Below are 19257 nucleotides of genomic sequence, written 5' to 3'. Positions count from 1 at the left end.
TGTGTGTTGAAGGTATGTCGTACTGTGCACCATCCAACCGACCATTTTTATTTTAAACCAGTGAACAAAAAGAAAAAAAGAAGATTTGAGAAATGGATAACAATTAAACAAAAAAGAATAAACTGCGCTTACATCCAACCCCGGTAAGAAGAAAGACTATAAGAGATCGAGAAATCTACATAAGGTTTAAGGACTTGTTTTTTCCTTATTTATCCTCCCTCTCCTATAGGAAGGTGGGGCTCCGACGTCACACTGAGATAACCCAACAACAACCACACACGACAAAACAGGAAAAACCGCGGGGATAAGAAGAAGAGCAGCAGCCACCCAACACAACACACACAAAAAAAGTGAACGGAAAAATCCATTAAATGTGTCGAAAGGGATTCTCTTAAAACATTTACATCGGCGTTGACAGACTGAGAAAGAAGAAGCGGTTCCGAAATGTATAATAACTACCACAAGTGAGATGATGCTCAGCCGGTTTGTTTAGAATCGTGTGGGTGGGCCTCGCTCTGCCGATTCCGTTAGACGCGAATACTCAACATTAAATTTGCATATAGACGATTTGCATCTTTCTTATTCTTGTTTTGGGAGAGGCCAACAAATCGGTCGCCTGCTGCACTTTGCTGGGTCTTTAATGTTTTATTTTCTTTCGTGTTTTTTCGCTATGTTTTATTAGATTCATTTGGGAGAGTTGAAGGTCGATTTCACCATCCGAGGTACATTCGTGAGTTGCCGGGTATTTTTTTTTTTTTTATCAAACGCGGGCGATAGGAATGTTTTGGACACATTTTCAAACTCGTCGGGAATATCTCACGAAAATCGGCAGCACAACGATGGCAAGAATCTCCAGAGACCACATCACATTTATCTGTGTACAACGTGAAATTGTAAAGATTCATTGTGCTCATCGGAGGGTATCGCATAGATTTTTTGATTCATTTGTCAACTGTCGACTGCTGCTTCCTAGTTCGCCTGCTGCAGCATCTTTCTGCCAATTTCCCAGTACGTGATACTTGGAATTCCAACTGTGCCAAAAATCGGACGACAATCTTTTTTATTGTTAAAAAAGAGGAAACGTCACACCCAACATTTTTGTTCAATCAAATTGTTTTCGTTTGTTTTATTTTTCCTCCCGATCAAGGACTCGGCAAGTCCGGCAGACGTCAAGGTGGGGAGGGGAATGCAAAGATGCGTGACAGTATAAGATTCGACTAACATCCGCGATCTGTCAACCCAGGAGAGAACCATAACCTGTTTTTTTTTTCTTGTTTCCCCCTTCTGATATTATTCTCCGTAATTTATCAAATGTTGTAAACTTGTAATTTAAATTTTCTCGTTGTGTATTTTTTTTCCATATTTTTGTTTAATATATTATTAATCTGTTTTTCTCTTATTTGGAGGATGGCAATTCGCTATTATTTGTTTTTTTACCCTCCTAGGGTTTTTAGTTATTTCGCTTTCACGGAATAAAAGAACAGCCAAAAGATTTTTTCAGGTTTTCACAAATGAGCTGCGCGACCTTGTCCAGTTATATTCTAAAGCTCACGCACATTATCTGCTTTTGCCATTAAACACAACTCCATTAGAAAATGATATCGACAAAAAGAGAGTACTCACAACAGCCATTTATCATTTGGCGACGTTGCGCGGTATGAATCAAACTTTTTGACTGCCAATATAAATTGAATAAATCCGGTGGAAATCGGACCCGGAAAAATTGACGTAATCACATTATTAAAATATTATAAATCCATTCCCAGCAGGTTTCAATTTCCAACGTTTATTTCTTTTAAAATATTTGATGTATAATATAATGGGTGATGTATTATAGGTCCGACCATCAGCAGGTCATCATCTCCATTTCGGTGCGAACGATAAGGTTCAAAAAACGTTCCAGCGACGAAAGTGATTCATTCCATATAAAACCCGAGGAAAAATCAAATAATATAAATAAACATCACGTATAGTTTGTACACCACAAGGTCGACTTATTGTCTATTCTTTTGATGCTGGATATATATACGCGAAGGAGATTTCATACCCGCTGGGCAAGGTGTTGCTCATTAGTCATTCATGTTTGAGGTTGAATCAATCCCCCCCGCGCAAAAACCCGTTTCATCACAACGGCCAACAGCGCAGCATACAACATCTCATCGGCCGATGGGATAAATGGAGAAGCGCCTCGCTCATCCATCACCTCGCGAAATGAACGTCGAAGGTCGCAATTATATATTGTACCTATACACCCCGTGAGAAAAAAAAATAAGAATGCTCATCAAAGTCCCTCGAACGCGCGTGCTGGCGTAGTCAAGAAATAGCTCTCGATATAATAGCAGTCGGATTCATATACATATTTTCTTTTGATGATTGCAGTTCAACTTTTGTGGCTGTTGCCGTTCGCAATAAATCCTAAAAAGGAGCTCGGCGTATATGGGAAGAACCAAAATATGATAATGCGACCCCCCCAATCAAATCTCCCCAACCTTTTACGACGGCCATTTCGTTTTCTAGACGATTCACAAATTGATCTTGATAAGAAGTTTGACAAACTATACTATAGCTGTGAATTAATTTATTTATTGGTATAGGTTTCGTAATAGCATTTCCAATGGCTGCTGAGGTGATGCAATCCCATTTTTATTCTACAATAATAAGATCAGGTTTAGAAATAAAATTCCGGCTGTCATTAAAATAAATTTGAACCGAACGTCCTTCGAATTGTTGCAAGTTGTTCTCGGGTTTTTTGAACGTCTATACACTCCCTGAAAACATTAGAGATTAATCTCCCTCGGGTAACGAAACACGGAGCCAAAACAACATCCCACTCGCAAAAGTAGATATACACACACACACCAACCAATCCAGAGCGGTTGTTGTTGTTGTTTGAAAATAAACCGCAGATAACGAAATCGCCAAGTTGAAAAAAGGGAAATTGAAAAATGCGATGAATTCACTTTTCTCACACGTCTATCCGCTTCTTATATTTGTTTGAAAATCATCGATGGCGCCCTTTTTGGTTTGGGGGGAAAAACACGTTCGTTCGCTTGATATAACTTATATCCAGCACTATATCTACCGTCACGAAGTCAATCCAAATGTCTTTTTTTTTATTTTAAATTTGTTTGGAAGAGAAACAAAAATTGTCCCGACCGACGAGAGATAGCCCATCTTGAAAATGAAGGACGATCAACATCGCTGTTAGCTGTTTCGTGTTGAGGGCTAATCACGCCATGGCAATCGAGCGTTTAGGTGTCACAATAAAAAAAAATGTCTTTTTGTTTTTCCTTTAAATGAAAGTGAAAACAAAATCAAACAGGACGGACGAAATTGACAAATGTCCAAAATTGTGCTCTCTGGACGGATCACAGTCGTTCCGTATATAAAAATTCAGATGAATCGAGATAAGAAAAAGGTAAAGAGAGTATACTTTTGGCATGCCCACATTTTTTCTGGGAGCTGTCGAACGAGAGATGGATCGCCAGCCGGACAACAACATCATATAGGCGTGATATAAGGCTTATAAATAAAAAAACAGGCGTGAGAATCCCGTTAGGATTTATCATTTTTACGACTTATGTCTATGATACACTATATACGGCGATCCGTCATATGCAAAGCATTTTGATTTGAGTATTCAAGGCCAAGTGTCAGCTTCTATTATTCCTAATTTTTTCTAGCGCAGATTTCTGTAACGGTAAAAAATTTATTTTTAAAAAATTTCGAAATTCTCGGGTTCATTGGCCGTTTTTATTTTTACGAGACCGGCGTGTGCGTAAATTACAAAACAAACACACAAAAAAAAACGAAACGTGATCTCTTGAATGGCGGACAATCGTGAAAGACAAATGACCTTGACATTGACCTGGTGCATCCGTACTATAGTGCACATGATAATCAGATGTGGATACAAAAGAGATAGACGTTCAACACATCTATTCCGAAATTGGGCGGTTGAATTGCGTCATCCGCTACTGTGAAAAGAAGATTCCCTCCCCCCCTTTTAACATTCAAGTCGGGATCCAAAGGGGGGATACTGTCTTCCCGGATTCGGGATTTTGTATCGTGACAATTGCGTAACATGTATACGTTTTCTCGACATTTCGTTCGATACTGACCTCTGGCGTAATGGCCGACGGGTGGGCCGGAAACTGATCCATTTCGGGATACGAGCGCCCATCGTATCTGGTGACTCAACTCCCACGTCTGCCGGTCAAGGAAATCTATCGCAATAATTGTATTGAATTGATTAAATTGACGAAATTCAATTTCATTCAATATCCCAAACTATTTTGAAGATATAGAATAGAAATTCTTTCTGTTTAACTAAATCTCACTTTGTCTCCGTCTGCCAGGCCTTGCAGTCGATTGACGGATCGTTTTGGGAGTCTGCCAATCCACACACGCCACAGTCGCTCCGGGAATATCCGCAAAGAAAAAAACAAAAGAAAAAGATAAAAATAAAAAATTATCAGTGCGAGAGTTTTTGAAATTTTCAAAGAGAGTCGGAATAATTCGGTTTCTTGTGGGCCCAGCACCGCACCGTTGCAGACGGGATGAAAGGCAACTGTTCTCAAAGAAAAACACGCACCGTGAATTCTTAGGGAGGTGCCAGCGCCGCTCCCTAAAAAATCCTGACACGACCGAGTATTCCGATCGGCTGATAATGAGCGGACTAAGACGATAACGACCTCCGCTGACCCACGAGAATGATAAGTATCAACTACGCCGTATATCCTTTTCAAGTTCACCGGTAGTCGAGTTATGCGGGTCCCGCAAGTCTATACACCAAAAGCGGATCAACTTCAACCGGAAGCCGTTAATGTACTGTACTGTGCACATAGAAAAAGATTGATGCCCATTCCTTTGAGGAAGTTTTATGAAACATTTGCGGAATGTCCGTGCTGTCGGCGTCCGGACGGGAAAATCGTTAACGCTTTTCACGCGCTCTTTTATTTGAATTATTTTAATTCTTTCAAAGGTCAACAAAAATGCCCTTGCTCAACTATCTGCGTTATCTAACTACCCCAGCATCCCTCCTTCAATTGAAATTTCGTGAATCATCACGAAATAAACGAAAGATCCAAAATTGTCTTTCAACACTTTTTGTCGGTTTGACCTCCCGCGATGACCAAACATCAAATGGATAACACAACAATGAAGAATTGAATAGCGGCTGGATGAGAGAGATTCGAGCGAGATTCTGCAAAATAAATTTCTTTTCTCACCTTGAAGATGAACTTCACGTGCGGAATCATCATTAGACAATAGTTATTGTTGCGCCGAGTGTCTCTCATTTTTCAATTTTTAAAAAATTGAAATTTGAGCATTACTCTTGGGAAAATCATACATATCTCTGTTTTTTTTTTTAATTTATTATTTTGCTGCAAACGGTCAATCGAAAGACTTTTTACAAACAAAATGTGTAACCAAGTGTTTCCATCAAGACATCAACATGAGTAATGACATATTGATTACCATACAGTTGGGTGAATGAATTGTTACAGGATTTAAAAAAATAATCTTTGAAGAGAGAGATTTCTGTGAGGAATAACAGAGGTATTTTATTTCCACTAGGTATTTTTTTGTTTCTGACACATAAATCGTAATAGGCCCACCCACTGTGCAAACCTGATTTAATCAGTAATTGTCATTAGACAATTTTAATCGCGTGCGCCGAGTCAGAAATACCTAGATGTGCACGACTACAGAGCGTTTAATGATCTATTAGTCATACAATCTCTCTCTCCATAAGATGCTCTTAAACGATTAATTGACAATGGAAACAGCTATGCTCCAGAGGAGAGTCGAACTCTGGCTTCGAAGTTTTGACAACACCTACGCCTTAACCGCGACGCCATTGGCGCCTAAAATTATTAAAATTTTATATCCGTTTAAACTATTTTCTTAAGTCTTAATTTAATAAAATCGAGATTATTTAACGCAAGTAAAAAATTGCGAATAAATGAAACTTAAAATCCATTATAAGTGAAACAAAAACCCACCATAATTTGAGGTTCGGCAAGAGTAAAAAAAAAATTGAATGACGATGTGAGTATTACTTATGCTATAATTCCTACATTTCCAAAAGAAACCACAAAATAAAAGCACAAAGTTCTTCCCGAGTCGCAACCTTCCAACAGTCTTGTCGGTTTGACCTCCCGCGATGACCAAACATCAAATGGGTAACACAACAATGAGAATTAAATAGCGGCTCGATGATAGGTCACATTCATTCGTCTGTAAAATAAATTTATTTTAATCTTTCCTCGCCTTGAAAATGAAATTCACGTGCGGAATCATTACTAGACAATAGTTATTGTTGCGCGAAGTGTTTTAAAATTTTGAAGTAATTACAAGTTGTCCAGACGACATGTTATTACAAACGCTGATTGCTTTTTATTCAGATGGGTGGTGAAACATCATCGTCATTGCCATTACACAAGAATATAGATTGAAATCGTCTGACGGCATTTGTTGTTTTGTAAGGCGGTCCTTTCAAATAGGATTTCCGTTTTGGCAGAAACGGAGTAGAACCAGTTCAACAGGGAACAAACCTGACGGGTTTATATCTTTTTTCTTGTTTTGTCGTCTGTCTGGTTCCATTTTTAAACAAAAGCGCCGCCGTGCAAATGCATCATCCGTTTATTTTTGCGCGAGCGTGCTGTCGACAAAGCGGAAAACGGTTTCGGCCCCCCGAGCATCTGATGCGTTCCAGCCGGTCCCGAATGTTTCCTACGACTTTGAACGCTGCTGACGTATACACTCTGTCCTATTAGGAACACAATCTATCCGCCTGGATGATGTGTGGCGGAGAAATTAGATTGACTAACAAGAACGAATGAGGTATTCGTCAGTTATTTTCTATGCAAAGGTATCAGTAATTGCACCGCCATCAGACTGAGATGAAGATTGACGCATTGGAAAACAATGTTCGTGAAACCGGAATCGTTTCATCATTGTATAGCATGGGCGATCGAAGATGATTTATCCTGTTTCACGATAAAATACAAAACAGAGAAATAGGGGCAGCATATGGGACATGCGTGTAGGATGGATAGAATTCCTCCTGGCGACTGCCATTTTATTGAACGGCCTTCAACTTTCGAAGCATCTGCAGGAATCTGGAAAAACCACTCGCTGATGCCTGCATTGCGCAATTCTTTGTCGGGCGTTCCTCTTCGCATTCGGAATAATAAAATCTGAAAAAAAAAAATGTCAGGCATAGAATAGAAACACGGAGGTAAGCTCCTTTTGATTCCCGAGCCAATTTCACGAATATTTCGCTGGCGGCGAAACTTCTGAGGAATAAAAATGGTCATGTATGTATAAGGTTGAAACGGCACACGGTTTTGGGCCATTTTCCAAATAATCTGTATTGCACTTTTGGGAAGATCGAAACATTATTACAACTATTTAAATGCTGTGATGACAATTGTAACTGGGTTATATAATAATAAGTAGCGATCAGATCAGCGCTAGGATAATTTTAGAGAGATGCTTTTAAAGCAAACGAGGTAAATAGCAGAATTATACAAAATGAACTGAAAAATTTGTTGCACTGCTCATATTATATGTATAATAGTATTATCAATGCTATCGCTGCATTTACTTGCTTTGGACTTCTTTATCGTGGCTTCGCTCTTTTTCAAACTTCAATAGACCGTCTCTGACTGCTTTCCTGGTGACTCCACGGTCGTCGACCAGACAAGAGACCACTCCAGCAGCGGTGAGGTCCTTGATGTTACGCTCTTCGTCGTCGAAAAACAACATTTCACTCAGTGGAATATGAGTGTGCTTGCAGAGGTTTTCAAAATGGGTTGTCTTGCATCCCGGGTAAATCTCTTTGAAAGGGATGTACTTGTCCCAGCCCAGAGTCTCTACCAGTCTTCGTGCTCCCTTGATTTCTGGTGTTCGAGAAGCAATGCCCAGCTCTATGCCTGACTCTTTCAGCTCCACTATGATGTCCTTCACATCTGGGTACGGGTTGACAATTCGTCCACCCTTGTCTCTTACTTGAGGTTCATTTCTGTGGCTGTTAAAAGAAAATTAAATACAATAATTAAGTTATACTTTTATCGCCAGAAAGGCTAATCTTTTGTATTGGTGCCAACCTCTCCATGTGAAAAGGTGGACTGTACATCTCAATCCAAAGTGGCCATAACGTGTAGTCTTAAATAAACAATGGTAATTGTGTCAAGACAAGATAAAATCAAGCTTTAAATTTTATAATTACAATACCTAAGTCAAAGACAATCAACTTTGGTAGAACTGAAATGTTTTCTGTGAGTACGGCAATTCCATTATTATAAGATCCAGAAGTTGAATATCTTCTGCCAGATCCTGTAGATTCAGTTGAAGCTTTACGGTTGATACTCCCGATTGAAGCTTTTCGGGAGGAACCACTTGATCCAGTTGATGTTTGGCGGCTGAGGCTCATGATATATTTGAATCCACAAACTTTTGCACTGAACTAAATGGCGAGAATATTAAATTATCACTTATAAATCGAAGAAGAATAAATGAGCCGCAGAATATCTGACCTGACACAGCCCTTCGCCACTGATGCATTAATCCATTATACTGCGCGTCACGTCACTTTTTTTCACGTCCTTTTTGGCACGGTGAGCAGACGTTATTCATCACGAAGGAAAATTCAACAATAACAAGAACGCCTCCCAGCCAGAGTTGCATTCTGCTAGAAATCCCGTTTCACTTATGATATCCGTCTTGCGTCTGTGTACCCATCTCGGTTATTTTGCTTCTCCAAGTTCTATATTTAAAGAAAAACTATTGGCACTTGGCAGTCACGAGTCCGCCCACTCACTTCATCATTTTGCGACGCCAAATATCAAGTTATTCTTGGCCAACAAAGGCTCTCGACTCGTCCCAGCGAATAGATTCATTTTATATTGACAGGATCATTTGGCAATTATAACAAAGTCTAGCACAGTCTTGAACCCTGTTTTTCAAACAAAAATAGACAGGTTAAAGTTTTTGCTACGTAAGCCCGATTTTTAAAAGCTGGAAGGAAAAAAAGGCATATTTCATGTTATATATAGTAGATTCAGATCTATGATAACCCATGTACCAGATAACGTACATCTGGTAGCATATCATATCTTTACAAAAAAAAATAAACTAGTGAAGGCAATTAAGACTATTTTGGACATTGACAAATTAGTAATGAGATAACAACAATAATTGGAATGGTTCAACACAATTTTCAAAGGAAAAGGTGACTAAATTACGGTAGCTTAATTCAAGGTGGACAGAAGGTTAACCCGGATGACGTAGGTGCAGTTGTACACGTGGGCCGTTCAAGCCTCGTGTGTTTCGACGGCACTCAAGGAAGATTCGTACTGGTTGGACAAGCCTCGAAGAATTCGGCAAACTGAATCCGGCGTGTGGTCCTTCAACATCCGCGGAGTAACCAAAATCTGGTTGTAGTCCTCACGCTGCATCCAGCGCGCCTCATACATGGTCGGATGCATGTAGGTTCTGGATTTAATATGTAGGAAATTATATTAAAACATGTCATCCACTTTCTTGCAGAAAACTTACCCCGAATCAACAGGTTCCCGTTCTTCCACTTGCAAAATCCGGCCTGGCAGGTACAATTGTTGGGTGACATCGACTGAACATGAGCGATTAGTGGGTGATTGAAAACGAGGTGGTGGTTGTTGTTGTTCGCTAAACGAGTCCTGCTTGGGAGAGGTAAAGATCATAACAAGTTGAAAGCAAAAAAGCGGACGAGGACAAACATGCAAATTTTTTTCAGAACCTACATAGGACAAATTATTGTTCGGCGTCTCGCTAAGGAGCGGATGAGTAGTTTCAGGTTGGTGGTAATTGTTGGCCCTTCCAAAGACGACCTCCCAACAGCCACGAAGGAAAATGCGGTACTGGATGGAATCAGAAAATGTTTAAACGAATTTTCAAACCCAATAAAAGAATTAAAATACCTTTGGATGGCGACAACCTTCTAGTTCGGCAATCATCTGTCGTTTGAGTGAATCTAACGTGGCCAGACTGAGTCGAGGTACCAGGTCATCACCAATTATGACGGACATACAGAAAGTCTCTGTGAAACGGGCAGCAGCCATGGAAAGGAGTCCGCCAGGCGGGGAAAAGGAGAAACAGCGCACTTTCGGGTAAGAAGGTTTGAGCAAAATCGAGAGCAACACCGCTGCTCCAGCACCCAAAGAGTGACCCGTGATAACGAGGTGGTAGTTTGGATACTGGGCAAAAGTCTGTTTCAGGATTTCTTTGCTCTCGAGTTGACGCAGGACAAAGTTGGCCGACTGCAACATGCCCCGATGGGCGGTCCAACCAACAGGTAGTCCTTCGACTGAAATCGGATCAGTCATGGCGGCCAGATCCGTTAGAGCGTCGTGGCCCGACAGCGTTCCTCGGATAGCCACCACAATCGACGATGTTTGGTGGTCTAATGCGACAAAGTAAGGAACCTAGAAGGAAAGAATTAAATGACATTGGCGAAAAGGGGATGGATTACGATTAGCAACTTACTTCGTAAATACTATTGTGAAACGAAACACAAATAATGTCCTTTTCTTGAAGTTGGGTCACCGTTTTGAGAGCCGCCAAATTACAGTGGCAACAATTATCATCCATTTGCCTTGAAGAACGTCGTCTGGGGGAAATTAAAATTCAGGATCGTGGGATTTCTTTCAAAAAGGCATTTCTTCAAATGAAATCATACCGAACGCAAGAGAAACAAACGAGCTCCTTTTTGAGAGTGCAGAGACCCTCCCAGCAACCTCCTGCCAGATACCACATCCAGCCGTAGGATCCCAGTGCGTATTTCATGTAAATGTGAGCCGTGAATGGATTCATCCAGTCGTAAGCTTCGTGGGAGCGGTGGACGGCTAACGGAGACTCCTCCCTTGAAAAAAAATAGGTGTGAATATCAAATTGGAACTAATCCAACAAAAGGATTGGAGGCAAGACCAATTACATGATGCTTCCCAGATGATGGAGAGTTCCAGTGACGACATTGGGACTGCAGGCCGCCGAAGGCGGGACGGACAAGGCCGAAGGGCTGAATTCGGCTCGGGACGCCGCGTCGGCCGTCGGACTGGAAGTCAGAACGTTATTGGCAGACGAACGTGGCGCTTCGGTGATGGGGCGCCGGACTTGACTCATCCGACGAAGGCGCAGCTCCTCCCGCCCGCGCTTCGTTCGCAAGTGGAGCAGCAGAAGGCCAGCTGCGATGTCAGATGGGACCAGATCCAGGTCGTGGAAAAGAGTAGTCAGCACTTCGGCCACGTCACCGAAAGCGTCGTTGACACTTGCGTTGTCACCTGAACGTGAACAGCACGCACCTGTTTGAAAAAATAATTTTTGAAAAATTTTGGACTTGGTTCTATCCCGTTCGGGGTTTGAATATGATTTACTTGAACAGCATGAGCAACAGAGAAATTTGCAGCGCCATTCCCATATTCTCGTTCTCTGCTCGAAACCAACTTCGAATGGCGAACGGGCATCGACAATGTCGACGGTTTCGCTGCTGATGATGGCGGTGTGATGATGCCCCAAAGGATCAAAGACCATCATCACCCCAATAAAGAAGAGGACAACCAAGATCCAGTTAAAGATGACTAATCCTTGCACTACGCGAAGAGTCATTTCTGATGTGATGCAACTGTCTTTGGTGCTAAACACTCCTACTGATCCAACAACTGTCCAAGCCATTTCTGGAACACCTAAAATTATTCTAAACATAACAAATGTGTAATTGTTGTGAATGAATTGGAAATGTATAGGAGGAAACCAAATAATTTACCTGATGTATAGAATAGTAGGGACATTTTTCCTGGCCCTTACATCCATGATGGCTCCTCTCATGCTGTGCTTGATGAGGAAGGCGTTGGCCATCAAGATGATGACCAAAATAAAAAGCACACCACCAAGGTACATCTGTAACATTTGCCCATCCTCACAGTTTAGGTAAGGGGCATGGTACATCCATATAACAACAGTGACAATAAACCTAATAATCAAGAGTCAATAGACAAATTAGAGAAGCTGACTGCGACTTCCAAAAAAATTCTGTATTTACCAAATCATTCGCATGAAGCTCTCCACAAGACATGGAAAAACTAAATCATCCGATGCAACTTCCCATCTTCGACCAAAGGCAACCAGTCCAGGCATAATGTTTTAAGGTTGTGTTGAGTATAAGGATTAACAAGTGTGTCAGCGACGCATTCTCCTTTCGATCTACGGCTTCTGTGAAAAACCGTGACGATCATTATTAGGCAACTAAGAAACCAAAGTCATCCAACAGAGTTGACTAATGATGATGCATACATACAAGAGAGAATATCGATAACAAGACAGAGATTTCCGTTTTTCGTATACAGTCATCAACGTCTTTGCACCAATTCGACTTTGACACTTCCTACTAAAAATAACAAGCGTCTGCTGCGATCTGCGAGGACTTTTCACCGAACCGTTCCAAAGTAAGTAGTCGATAATAAAATAGAAATTTTTTTAATTTCAAAAGGTAAAATAATGAGAAAATCTAAAAGTCAAGAAATGAAGTTTTATCTGGTTTTATTGAGTTTGTTTTATAACAGCGTAGTGGCATTTTGACGATCTGGCAACAGCACGCGAAAAGTTTTTTTGTCATTCTGAGTTAGTTTGCCTGAAGGGGTGTAGAGTCTTGTGTCAGTTTTCTATTTACTTATTGAAAAATCATATTTTTTAGTTTGCGTCGCCCAGCCGATAATTTTTTTTTAATTTGGTAAGTTTACTGTGTGTCGGTTTTCATGATGAACAGTGACCTATTCAAAGAATCCAACGGATGTGATGGAATCGGTTTAGCGATGACGTCTCGACTATATGAAGACGTTTCAGACAATTTTTCTAGTAGTTATTGGCCCATACGCCGCATATCCGACAGTTCTGATAAGAATACTTTTTTGAGTCACCTGTTTCTCAGATAAAGAGTGTAAGGAAGGTATTTCCATTTGATTGGCTCTGGGATATTACGTTGGTTGAGAAAGTGTTGAAGCTTGACAGGTTCATTGACTTTTTGGGTGTATATGTTTATTGCTTTGGAGCATCTTCCGTTGTTAGTTTGCCAAAAAGTAGTATTTCCAAGTCTTTTTCGCATAAAAAGTGGTAAACTTTTACATCTTATGTAAATTTTCATTTCTAGTTCTGAGAGAATTACCTAACCTTGACCCAACAGGAGGGATTGTAATCCTGTTTGTCGTCGGAAAACCATCAAGTGCTCTGAGACTTTACCTAACTTATTTATTTGTCCATTCTAGGAAGTGAACAGCCAGAACAACTACACCAATGAACGTGTCAGGGATTCGAAGAAACATAAAGAATATTGCTCACAATTACACTGATGCACAGGTAAGGCGACAACACCTTGTTTTGATTGTTTGATATCGCGTAATGTGACGCCGAGACGGTCGACTTTGTTTTAGGTCAAGGTGCGAGAAGCAACCAGCAACGATCCATGGGGACCGCCAAGTTCACTAATGTCCGAAATCTCGGACCTGACCTACAATGTCGTGGCCTTCTCTGAGATCATGCAGATGATCTGGAAAAGATTGAACGATCACGGCAAGAATTACCGTCACGTCTACAAAGCCCTGGTGCTTTTAGATTACTTAGTCAAAACGGGCAACGAAAAAGTGGCGCAACAGTGCAAGGAGAACATCTTCGCCATCCACACACTTAGAGTAAAACCGTTTGATTTCGTGTTTTAATTCATTCATCAAGTAGTAGCTCTATTGAATTCATTTTTTGTTCTAATTTCCCACCAGGATTTTCAATACTATGAGGAAGGTAAAGACCAAGGCGTTCATGTCCGAGAAAAATCCAAGGCACTTGAAGCCTTACTAAAAGACGACGAACGGTTAAAGAACGAGCGAATCAAGGCCCTGAAAGCTCGCGAGCGTTTCGCTCAGCAGACGACCGGATTCGGCACTGGGTCCGATTCAAATGTAAGAGATATCGTCTGATACTTTCTAGCTCTTAAAAAAACTAATCATTACAAAACAACAAACAAGAATAGTTCCTCATTTTTAAATGCTTCTCGTTACCTCTCCCGTTTCTTTTATTTTATCCGTTTTTGCGCGGCGTGAATAATAATTTTATTCGTTTGCGTGCGTGCTCGCTGGCGCGATTTTGAAAAATAACTTTGGGGGGATGTATTCTGTGTGTGTGTTGGCATCGTCTCTTTCATCAGGAGCTGATGTCGCCCTCAAGTCCTACGCGATGGGATGTAAGTGGGTCATGGCTCGCCTTATTCGGTCGGTGTTGTGATATTTCTCGGCAGCATGAGATCTCCTAACCCCTTCACAAGCACGGCCGGATTCTGTGTGTCCCTTTTCCCCATGTCTGTATGTGTGTGTGTAATGCCAGTGTACACCTTTTGTGTTGTCGACGTGTCCTCTCCCGTTTGTTGTTTGGCTTCCATTTCTCAATGGCTCTATAACCTAATTAATTTCTTTTTCTCTCCTTTTCCTGGTCGGATTTTTTGTTGTATTTTAGTTTATGGGATCACCTTCCGAGAGCTTCGGATCGGATCCAACCGGTTTAGCCACTCGAGCCCGAGCGGCCGTGCCGCCAACGGATTTGGACCTGGCCCGCCCACAGACGGCCGGTGAAGAAGAACTGCAGTTGCAACTGGCTCTGGCCATGTCACGTGAAGAAGCTGAAAAGGAAGATGAGAAGAGACGCTCTGACGATGTCCGTCTGGCCTTGGCCATCTCGCAGAGCCAAGAGGGTGGCGCTATCGTTGGGTATAGCATTTCTTTTATTTCCCTTTTTCATATTGGCTGGAGTTTTCTCACGATTCCAGCGATTTATCGACGCGATAAGCCGTTGCCCTTAACCGGCCAGAAACCGTTTTTCACTAATTGGCTTTTTTCTTTCTCTCATTTCGTTACGCTCGACCAGGGGCCGGCCATCGCAGCAACCACAGCAGCCACAGCAAAGTCACCTGCTTGATTTGTTGGACGTGAGCGTCAACGACGCTGCGGCCGGATGGGTCGATCCCTGGGGTACTCCGGCCCATCCATCCGAACCACCAGTTCCCGTCATGCCTCCAAGACCCAAGGTTTGTCAAAACACTCGTTGAAATATCCATCTATCCATCGGCAGCTATTCAACTCACACGACGCCATTATTTTCGGCAAGGCCGTCTCCTTCGCTTTCTGCCCTTTTTCGCTGCTCAATTCCTCGATTGGAGAAATCCTTGTTTTCTCCTTCCCCCTATAGCCGCCATCACGATCCTTTTGGCTATAAAACCACCTTTGAAAATTCCAATCCTTATCAGGTGTTTTTTTCCCATTTGGTGACCGATCGACAGGGGATGGTCGGTAGCTTAAACATTGCCATGAAAGGGCCTTTTTCGCTTCTATAATCCTTTTGGGTGTCCGTTTCGTCTTCTTCTCGGTGTGGTCTTTAATTTAATTCTTGTTTTATTTTCTCTCTTTCTTTCCTGGCACGACATTTGCATGTTTGTCCAATGTCTTATAAAACAACAACCTTTGCACACACTGAAAGAGTTTGGATCTTCAAGACTACTGGCATGCTAATTCAATGGTACGGGTATAACACAGAAAAGCGACAGTGATGATTACAATCATTAGAATCAATTGGTGTTTGTTGCTCGGCTGTTATGTGTGTGTGTGTGTGGTAGTGTCGAAATAGTTGTAAGGTGGGCGTTGATGAATATACAAAAAAGGGGTAGTTTAGGTCCGGCCAATTGGAAATGTGATCGCTGGCCGCCCAGTCTAAAACGGAAACTTAACGAGAAATGTGCGTGCCTGTCCATATGGCTGCTGCACACATAGCTATAAAGAGAAACACAAAAAATAGAGCGGATAGTTGTGTGTGTTTATTTTAAAACGTTTCTTTCTTTCTTTTGAGAGGAAACCTTTTAAATTTGTTTCCATCATTTCCAGGAGCGGCCGGCCTATCCGTCTCTTTCTTTGTTTGTTTTGGCTTTTTTTCGTTTTCGTTTAGAATTTTTTTTGGTGTATGTTTAGAGAGAAAATAGTAAGAGAGGGGAAATATCTGTCTTGTGCACTACTCACACACTCTGTCCGGACGCTATATATGTATATGTGTAGGTGAAATCGGATTTCCTGACAGCGCCAACAGGAGGGGCGGCAACTGTCGGGACGACAGGAACGACGGATGCCTGGGGCATGCCCGTGGCAGCTGCTTCTCCGTCCCAGGTCCCATTCCAGCATTTCTTTCTTTCATTCCTCCACCTATCTTTCTTGTTTGTGTTATTTGCATGTCTCATGTCGAGTAAGAGCCAACAGAAGAAGAAGAAAAATGAGTTTTATATTTTTCTTTTTCTGTTTCGATTTGGCCGTCCTTTTCCGGTTGAAACAACTCACCCGATTTATCTTTTGAGTTTCTTTGGAGAAATTTGAACTAAATTTATCTGGTGGAAAAATGTTTGTAATTCTTTTTCTATTTCTCTCTCTCTCTCTCCCATTAATGAAATGACTCAAAATGAAAAGCAGGTTGATGCATGGGGCAGTCCAGTTGGTCAAGCCGTCAGGCCAGCACCGGCAGCAGCGGCGGTAGCCAGTAGCGCTAATTTGGGCCAGATGGTGAACGATCCATGGGCACCAACGCCATCGAAACCAGCAGGAGGTAATCTCGTAAATTGTAGCGAAATTTGACGTTGATAGTCTCATAACGTTTTTCTCTTTCTCCTCTTTTTATTTATTTATTTTTATTGCTGTCTCGCCAATTGGTTGAATGAATGAAACAACAGAAGATCCCTGGAGCCCTCAACCACCCGTCCGCACGGCCGCTTCGGCCAACGACCCGTGGTCACCGGCCGGAGCAGGTGCCGCTGGATCCCGAGAAGTGGACGATTTCGACCTGTTGACCAATCGAACCCAGGCGGCCTCGCCGTTGGGCAACCGCTCCAACGGAGCCAGTTCGCCTTTCGACTTGACCGGAATGGACAGCGCCCTGGCCGCTCACAACGACCACGGCGGAGCTAAACCCAAAAAATCCCCCGAAAGCTTCCTCGGTCCTAATTCCAATTTAGTAAACCTGGAAAACTTGGTAAAGTCTTATCACGTAATTATGCGCCGCTATTTTTTCGTCTTTCGTCCGTCCACTTCGTTTTTCTTATTTTTTTTTTCCGTTTTTACTCCGTGTGTAAATTTTAATTTCTTTTTTAAAAATTTATTCGTTTTGAGCTTATCGATGTTATTTTGGTTTGTAATTTATTCAGGTGCCGACCAAGCCCACCGTGGCTCCTGCCGCTAACCCATTCGCTTTAGGAGTCGCCGGCCAACCGAATCCGTTCCAACAGCAACCCGCCCCTCGACCGAGCATCAACGAATTACGTCACCAGCAGAACTTTGGTGTTTTGGGCGGTCCGCAACATCAACAGCTAGTGACATCAAGCCCACCACAACAACAACAACAACAGCTCCAGCAATTACAACCTATGACCGGCGTTCTTCAGCCGGCACCAGCCACCGGAGTTTGGGGCCCGACACAGCCCATGATGCAGTCCGGTTCGGGCGTGACGTCGCCCACCTTCAACCCATTCCTTGCCTGAAAGAGAGAAAGAAATTTAACAAAAACATCGTCGAAAGATTTAAAAACAAAAAAGGATTAAAACAAATTTAGATGAAAAAGAAATAATGATACGGCAGGAATTTAAAAAAAAAAACATTTGGTGTCCATCGCCAAATAGGAAACAAAAACAAAAAATAACATTTAAAAAAATCACAAAAAAAAAATAATATCAATCCTTATTTCGATTTCATTTCGATTTATTATTATTATTATTATTATTATTTCTTCTTTTTTTTTGGAAAATCAATATTAAGCTAAATAATAATTCTGTCCAAACAAAAGATTCGTCGTCCCCTCTCAGCATCCCTTAATGTTCATTTACTTATGATTTCCTCTCTCCCCTTTAGTGAATTTTCAATTTTTTCGCTTTACACACACAGAATTTTTTTTTTGTCCTCCCCTGTCTCTTCTACAATGGATTCAACAGCGAATATTATATGTTAACCGCTGTTTTGTTTGTTGTTTTATTTCTTTCATTTTCATCTTTATTTTTTAAATTATCATTTCCTCCTTCCAATTTAGGTTCGATTGACGACCTAATCTTCACAGTCTCTTTTTTTTAAATTTAAACAACATGTGTAAGCATCACTGGAAATAAGGCGAATCCCCACCCCACCTAGTTAGTCTATGTCCTCCCTCCCTATATAGAAGAAAGTGTGTGTGTACCTTTTCCATCTCTCTCTTTTTTCCTCTAATTTTACGTCCGTCTTATATATTTGGAGAAGAAAAGGGAAACAGCATACTATACTTATATAATAACCTTTGTGGGCAGTTATCACAAGTATTAATCCGTATCTTTGTGACTGCAGTTTTGTCGAGTGCCTCGGATACAAAATTTTTTGAAAATGATAAAAATGGGAGGAAAAAAAGAAAATGAGACAAAAAAAAAAGATAATCTGTACACGGTCTGCTCGTTCGGTTCAAACACAGTCCATGCCTTATGACACGGGGAAAAAGAAAATCATTTGTTATTTAAAAAAAAAATAACAAATAAATTTTTTTTTGTCTTAATTTAAGTCGTTAAAATTTCTTAACTTTTCTTTTGTTCTTTTGTTTTTTTATTCGCCCATTTTTTCAGTTAATGAATTTATTATTTTTTTTTCGACAATTAAACGAAACAATTTTGAATGGGAGGGGGGAATATATAAAGCAGACGTCATATTTTTCATTTGATTTTGTAATTGTTGACTGTCTTTTTAAAAAACTATTTTCTTCTTATTCTTCGTCCCGGATGCGGAACTATTTTCAACTTTCTTTTTCTCAAAAAAATAGTTGGGAGAAGAAAATCCAGACACACACACACACACACGACGAGGGCGACGACACAGGTCGTGATTATTTTTTCTTTTTTTTATCAAATTCAAATCTGACGGTCGTCTGAAAAGCAAACAGAAATTTTGTTTTGTGTACATACATACTCCTTAATCTTTATCTTCTATCTTTTTCCCGTTTAATTTGATACTTTATTGTATTACCCAATCTCCATCCTCTTTCTGATGTTGCTGCCGTGCAACCCACACACACACGTTGAATAGTTTGAAGGAAAAAAAAAAGAAATGGGGAAATCTGTGTCTTGTTCTCTCTCTCCTCTTTCATCTCCCCCCCCCACCGGTATATAACCTCCTCCCACCACCCCACCACCAC

The 19257-nt window shown here is 41.2% G+C and overlaps 3 protein-coding genes across 13 annotated transcripts; 1 reads left to right on the top strand and 2 right to left on the bottom strand.

The window, feature by feature from the left end:
* Nucleotides 1–7332: 7332 nt before the first annotated feature.
* On the bottom strand, nucleotides 7333–8722 carry LOC124326506 (magnesium-dependent phosphatase 1-like). 2 transcript variants are annotated; one of them, XM_046785397.1, is made up of 4 exons: nucleotides 8547–8722; nucleotides 8245–8471; nucleotides 8118–8175; nucleotides 7333–8038 (listed from the first exon to the last, which is right to left on the bottom strand). In XM_046785397.1, exons 2-4 carry the CDS (start codon nucleotides 8441–8443, stop codon nucleotides 7612–7614), a joined length of 684 nt encoding a protein of 227 aa, XP_046641353.1. In that variant the 5' UTR covers nucleotides 8444–8471; nucleotides 8547–8722; the 3' UTR covers nucleotides 7333–7611. The 2 variants fall into 2 exon arrangements, with proteins under 2 accessions (XP_046641353.1, XP_046641352.1); XM_046785396.1 differs by having other exon boundaries at nucleotides 8245–8476; nucleotides 8547–8720.
* A 168-nt stretch (nucleotides 8723–8890) lies between these two features.
* Nucleotides 8891–12563, bottom strand: LOC124326079 (diacylglycerol lipase-beta-like). Of its 4 annotated transcripts, none has more exons than XM_046784693.1 (11): nucleotides 12337–12563; nucleotides 12086–12255; nucleotides 11810–12016; nucleotides 11421–11740; nucleotides 10982–11348; nucleotides 10727–10909; nucleotides 10534–10657; nucleotides 9969–10472; nucleotides 9792–9908; nucleotides 9568–9710; nucleotides 8891–9504 (listed from the first exon to the last, which is right to left on the bottom strand). In XM_046784693.1, the coding sequence occupies exons 2-11, from the start codon at nucleotides 12178–12180 to the stop codon at nucleotides 9324–9326; spliced, it is 2241 nt and encodes a 746-aa protein (XP_046640649.1). In that variant the 5' UTR covers nucleotides 12181–12255; nucleotides 12337–12563; the 3' UTR covers nucleotides 8891–9323. The 4 variants fall into 4 exon arrangements, with proteins under 4 accessions (XP_046640649.1, XP_046640648.1, XP_046640651.1 ...); XM_046784692.1 differs by having other exon boundaries at nucleotides 12341–12563; XM_046784695.1 differs by having other exon boundaries at nucleotides 9568–9707; nucleotides 12341–12563.
* Nucleotides 12564–12650: 87 nt separating this feature from the next.
* On the top strand, nucleotides 12651–17631 carry LOC124326103 (epsin-2-like). Of its 7 annotated transcripts, none has more exons than XM_046784734.1 (12): nucleotides 12651–12772; nucleotides 13305–13395; nucleotides 13470–13727; nucleotides 13812–13991; nucleotides 14237–14272; nucleotides 14542–14792; nucleotides 14950–15109; nucleotides 15559–15597; nucleotides 16128–16235; nucleotides 16533–16665; nucleotides 16790–17088; nucleotides 17261–17631. In XM_046784734.1, exons 2-12 carry the CDS (start codon nucleotides 13333–13335, stop codon nucleotides 17591–17593), a joined length of 1860 nt encoding a protein of 619 aa, XP_046640690.1. In that variant the 5' UTR covers nucleotides 12651–12772; nucleotides 13305–13332; the 3' UTR covers nucleotides 17594–17631. The 7 variants fall into 7 exon arrangements, with proteins under 7 accessions (XP_046640690.1, XP_046640688.1, XP_046640692.1 ...); XM_046784732.1 differs by having other exon boundaries at nucleotides 16790–17103; XM_046784733.1 differs by lacking the exon at nucleotides 12651–12772 and adding an exon at nucleotides 13007–13152 and having other exon boundaries at nucleotides 16790–17103.
* Nucleotides 17632–19257: the final 1626 nt, after the last annotated feature.

The sequence above is a fragment of the Daphnia pulicaria genome, chromosome 2 (genome assembly GCF_021234035.1).
Source record: "Daphnia pulicaria isolate SC F1-1A chromosome 2, SC_F0-13Bv2, whole genome shotgun sequence".
NCBI lineage: Eukaryota > Metazoa > Arthropoda > Branchiopoda > Diplostraca > Daphniidae > Daphnia > Daphnia pulicaria.
Note: the sequence above shows the minus strand (reverse complement) of the source record. Positions and strands in the feature narration are given on the sequence as shown.

Coding starts and splice junctions, on each gene's coding strand:
- LOC124326506 (XM_046785397.1), bottom strand. CDS start 8,443: ATGAGCCTCAGCCGCCAAACATCAACTGGATCAAGTGGTTCCTCCCGA. Junction 8,176..8,244: donor GTTGATTGTCTTTGACTTAG/GTATTGTAATTA, acceptor TGTTTATTTAAG/ACTACACGTTATGGCCACTT. Junction 8,039..8,117: donor CCACCTTTTCACATGGAGAG/GTTGGCACCAAT, acceptor TTCTTTTAACAG/CCACAGAAATGAACCTCAAG.
- LOC124326079 (XM_046784693.1), bottom strand. CDS start 12,180: ATGCCTGGACTGGTTGCCTTTGGTCGAAGATGGGAAGTTGCATCGGAT. Junction 11,741..11,809: donor CCTACTATTCTATACATCAG/GTAAATTATTTG, acceptor TGTTATGTTTAG/AATAATTTTAGGTGTTCCAG. Junction 10,473..10,533: donor TTCACAATAGTATTTACGAA/GTAAGTTGCTAA, acceptor CTTTCCTTCTAG/GTTCCTTACTTTGTCGCATT.
- LOC124326103 (XM_046784732.1), top strand. CDS start 13,333: ATGAACGTGTCAGGGATTCGAAGAAACATAAAGAATATTGCTCACAAT. Junction 14,793..14,949: donor GAGGGTGGCGCTATCGTTGG/GTATAGCATTTC, acceptor ACGCTCGACCAG/GGGCCGGCCATCGCAGCAAC. Junction 15,110..15,558: donor TCATGCCTCCAAGACCCAAG/GTTTGTCAAAAC, acceptor ACACACTGAAAG/AGTTTGGATCTTCAAGACTA.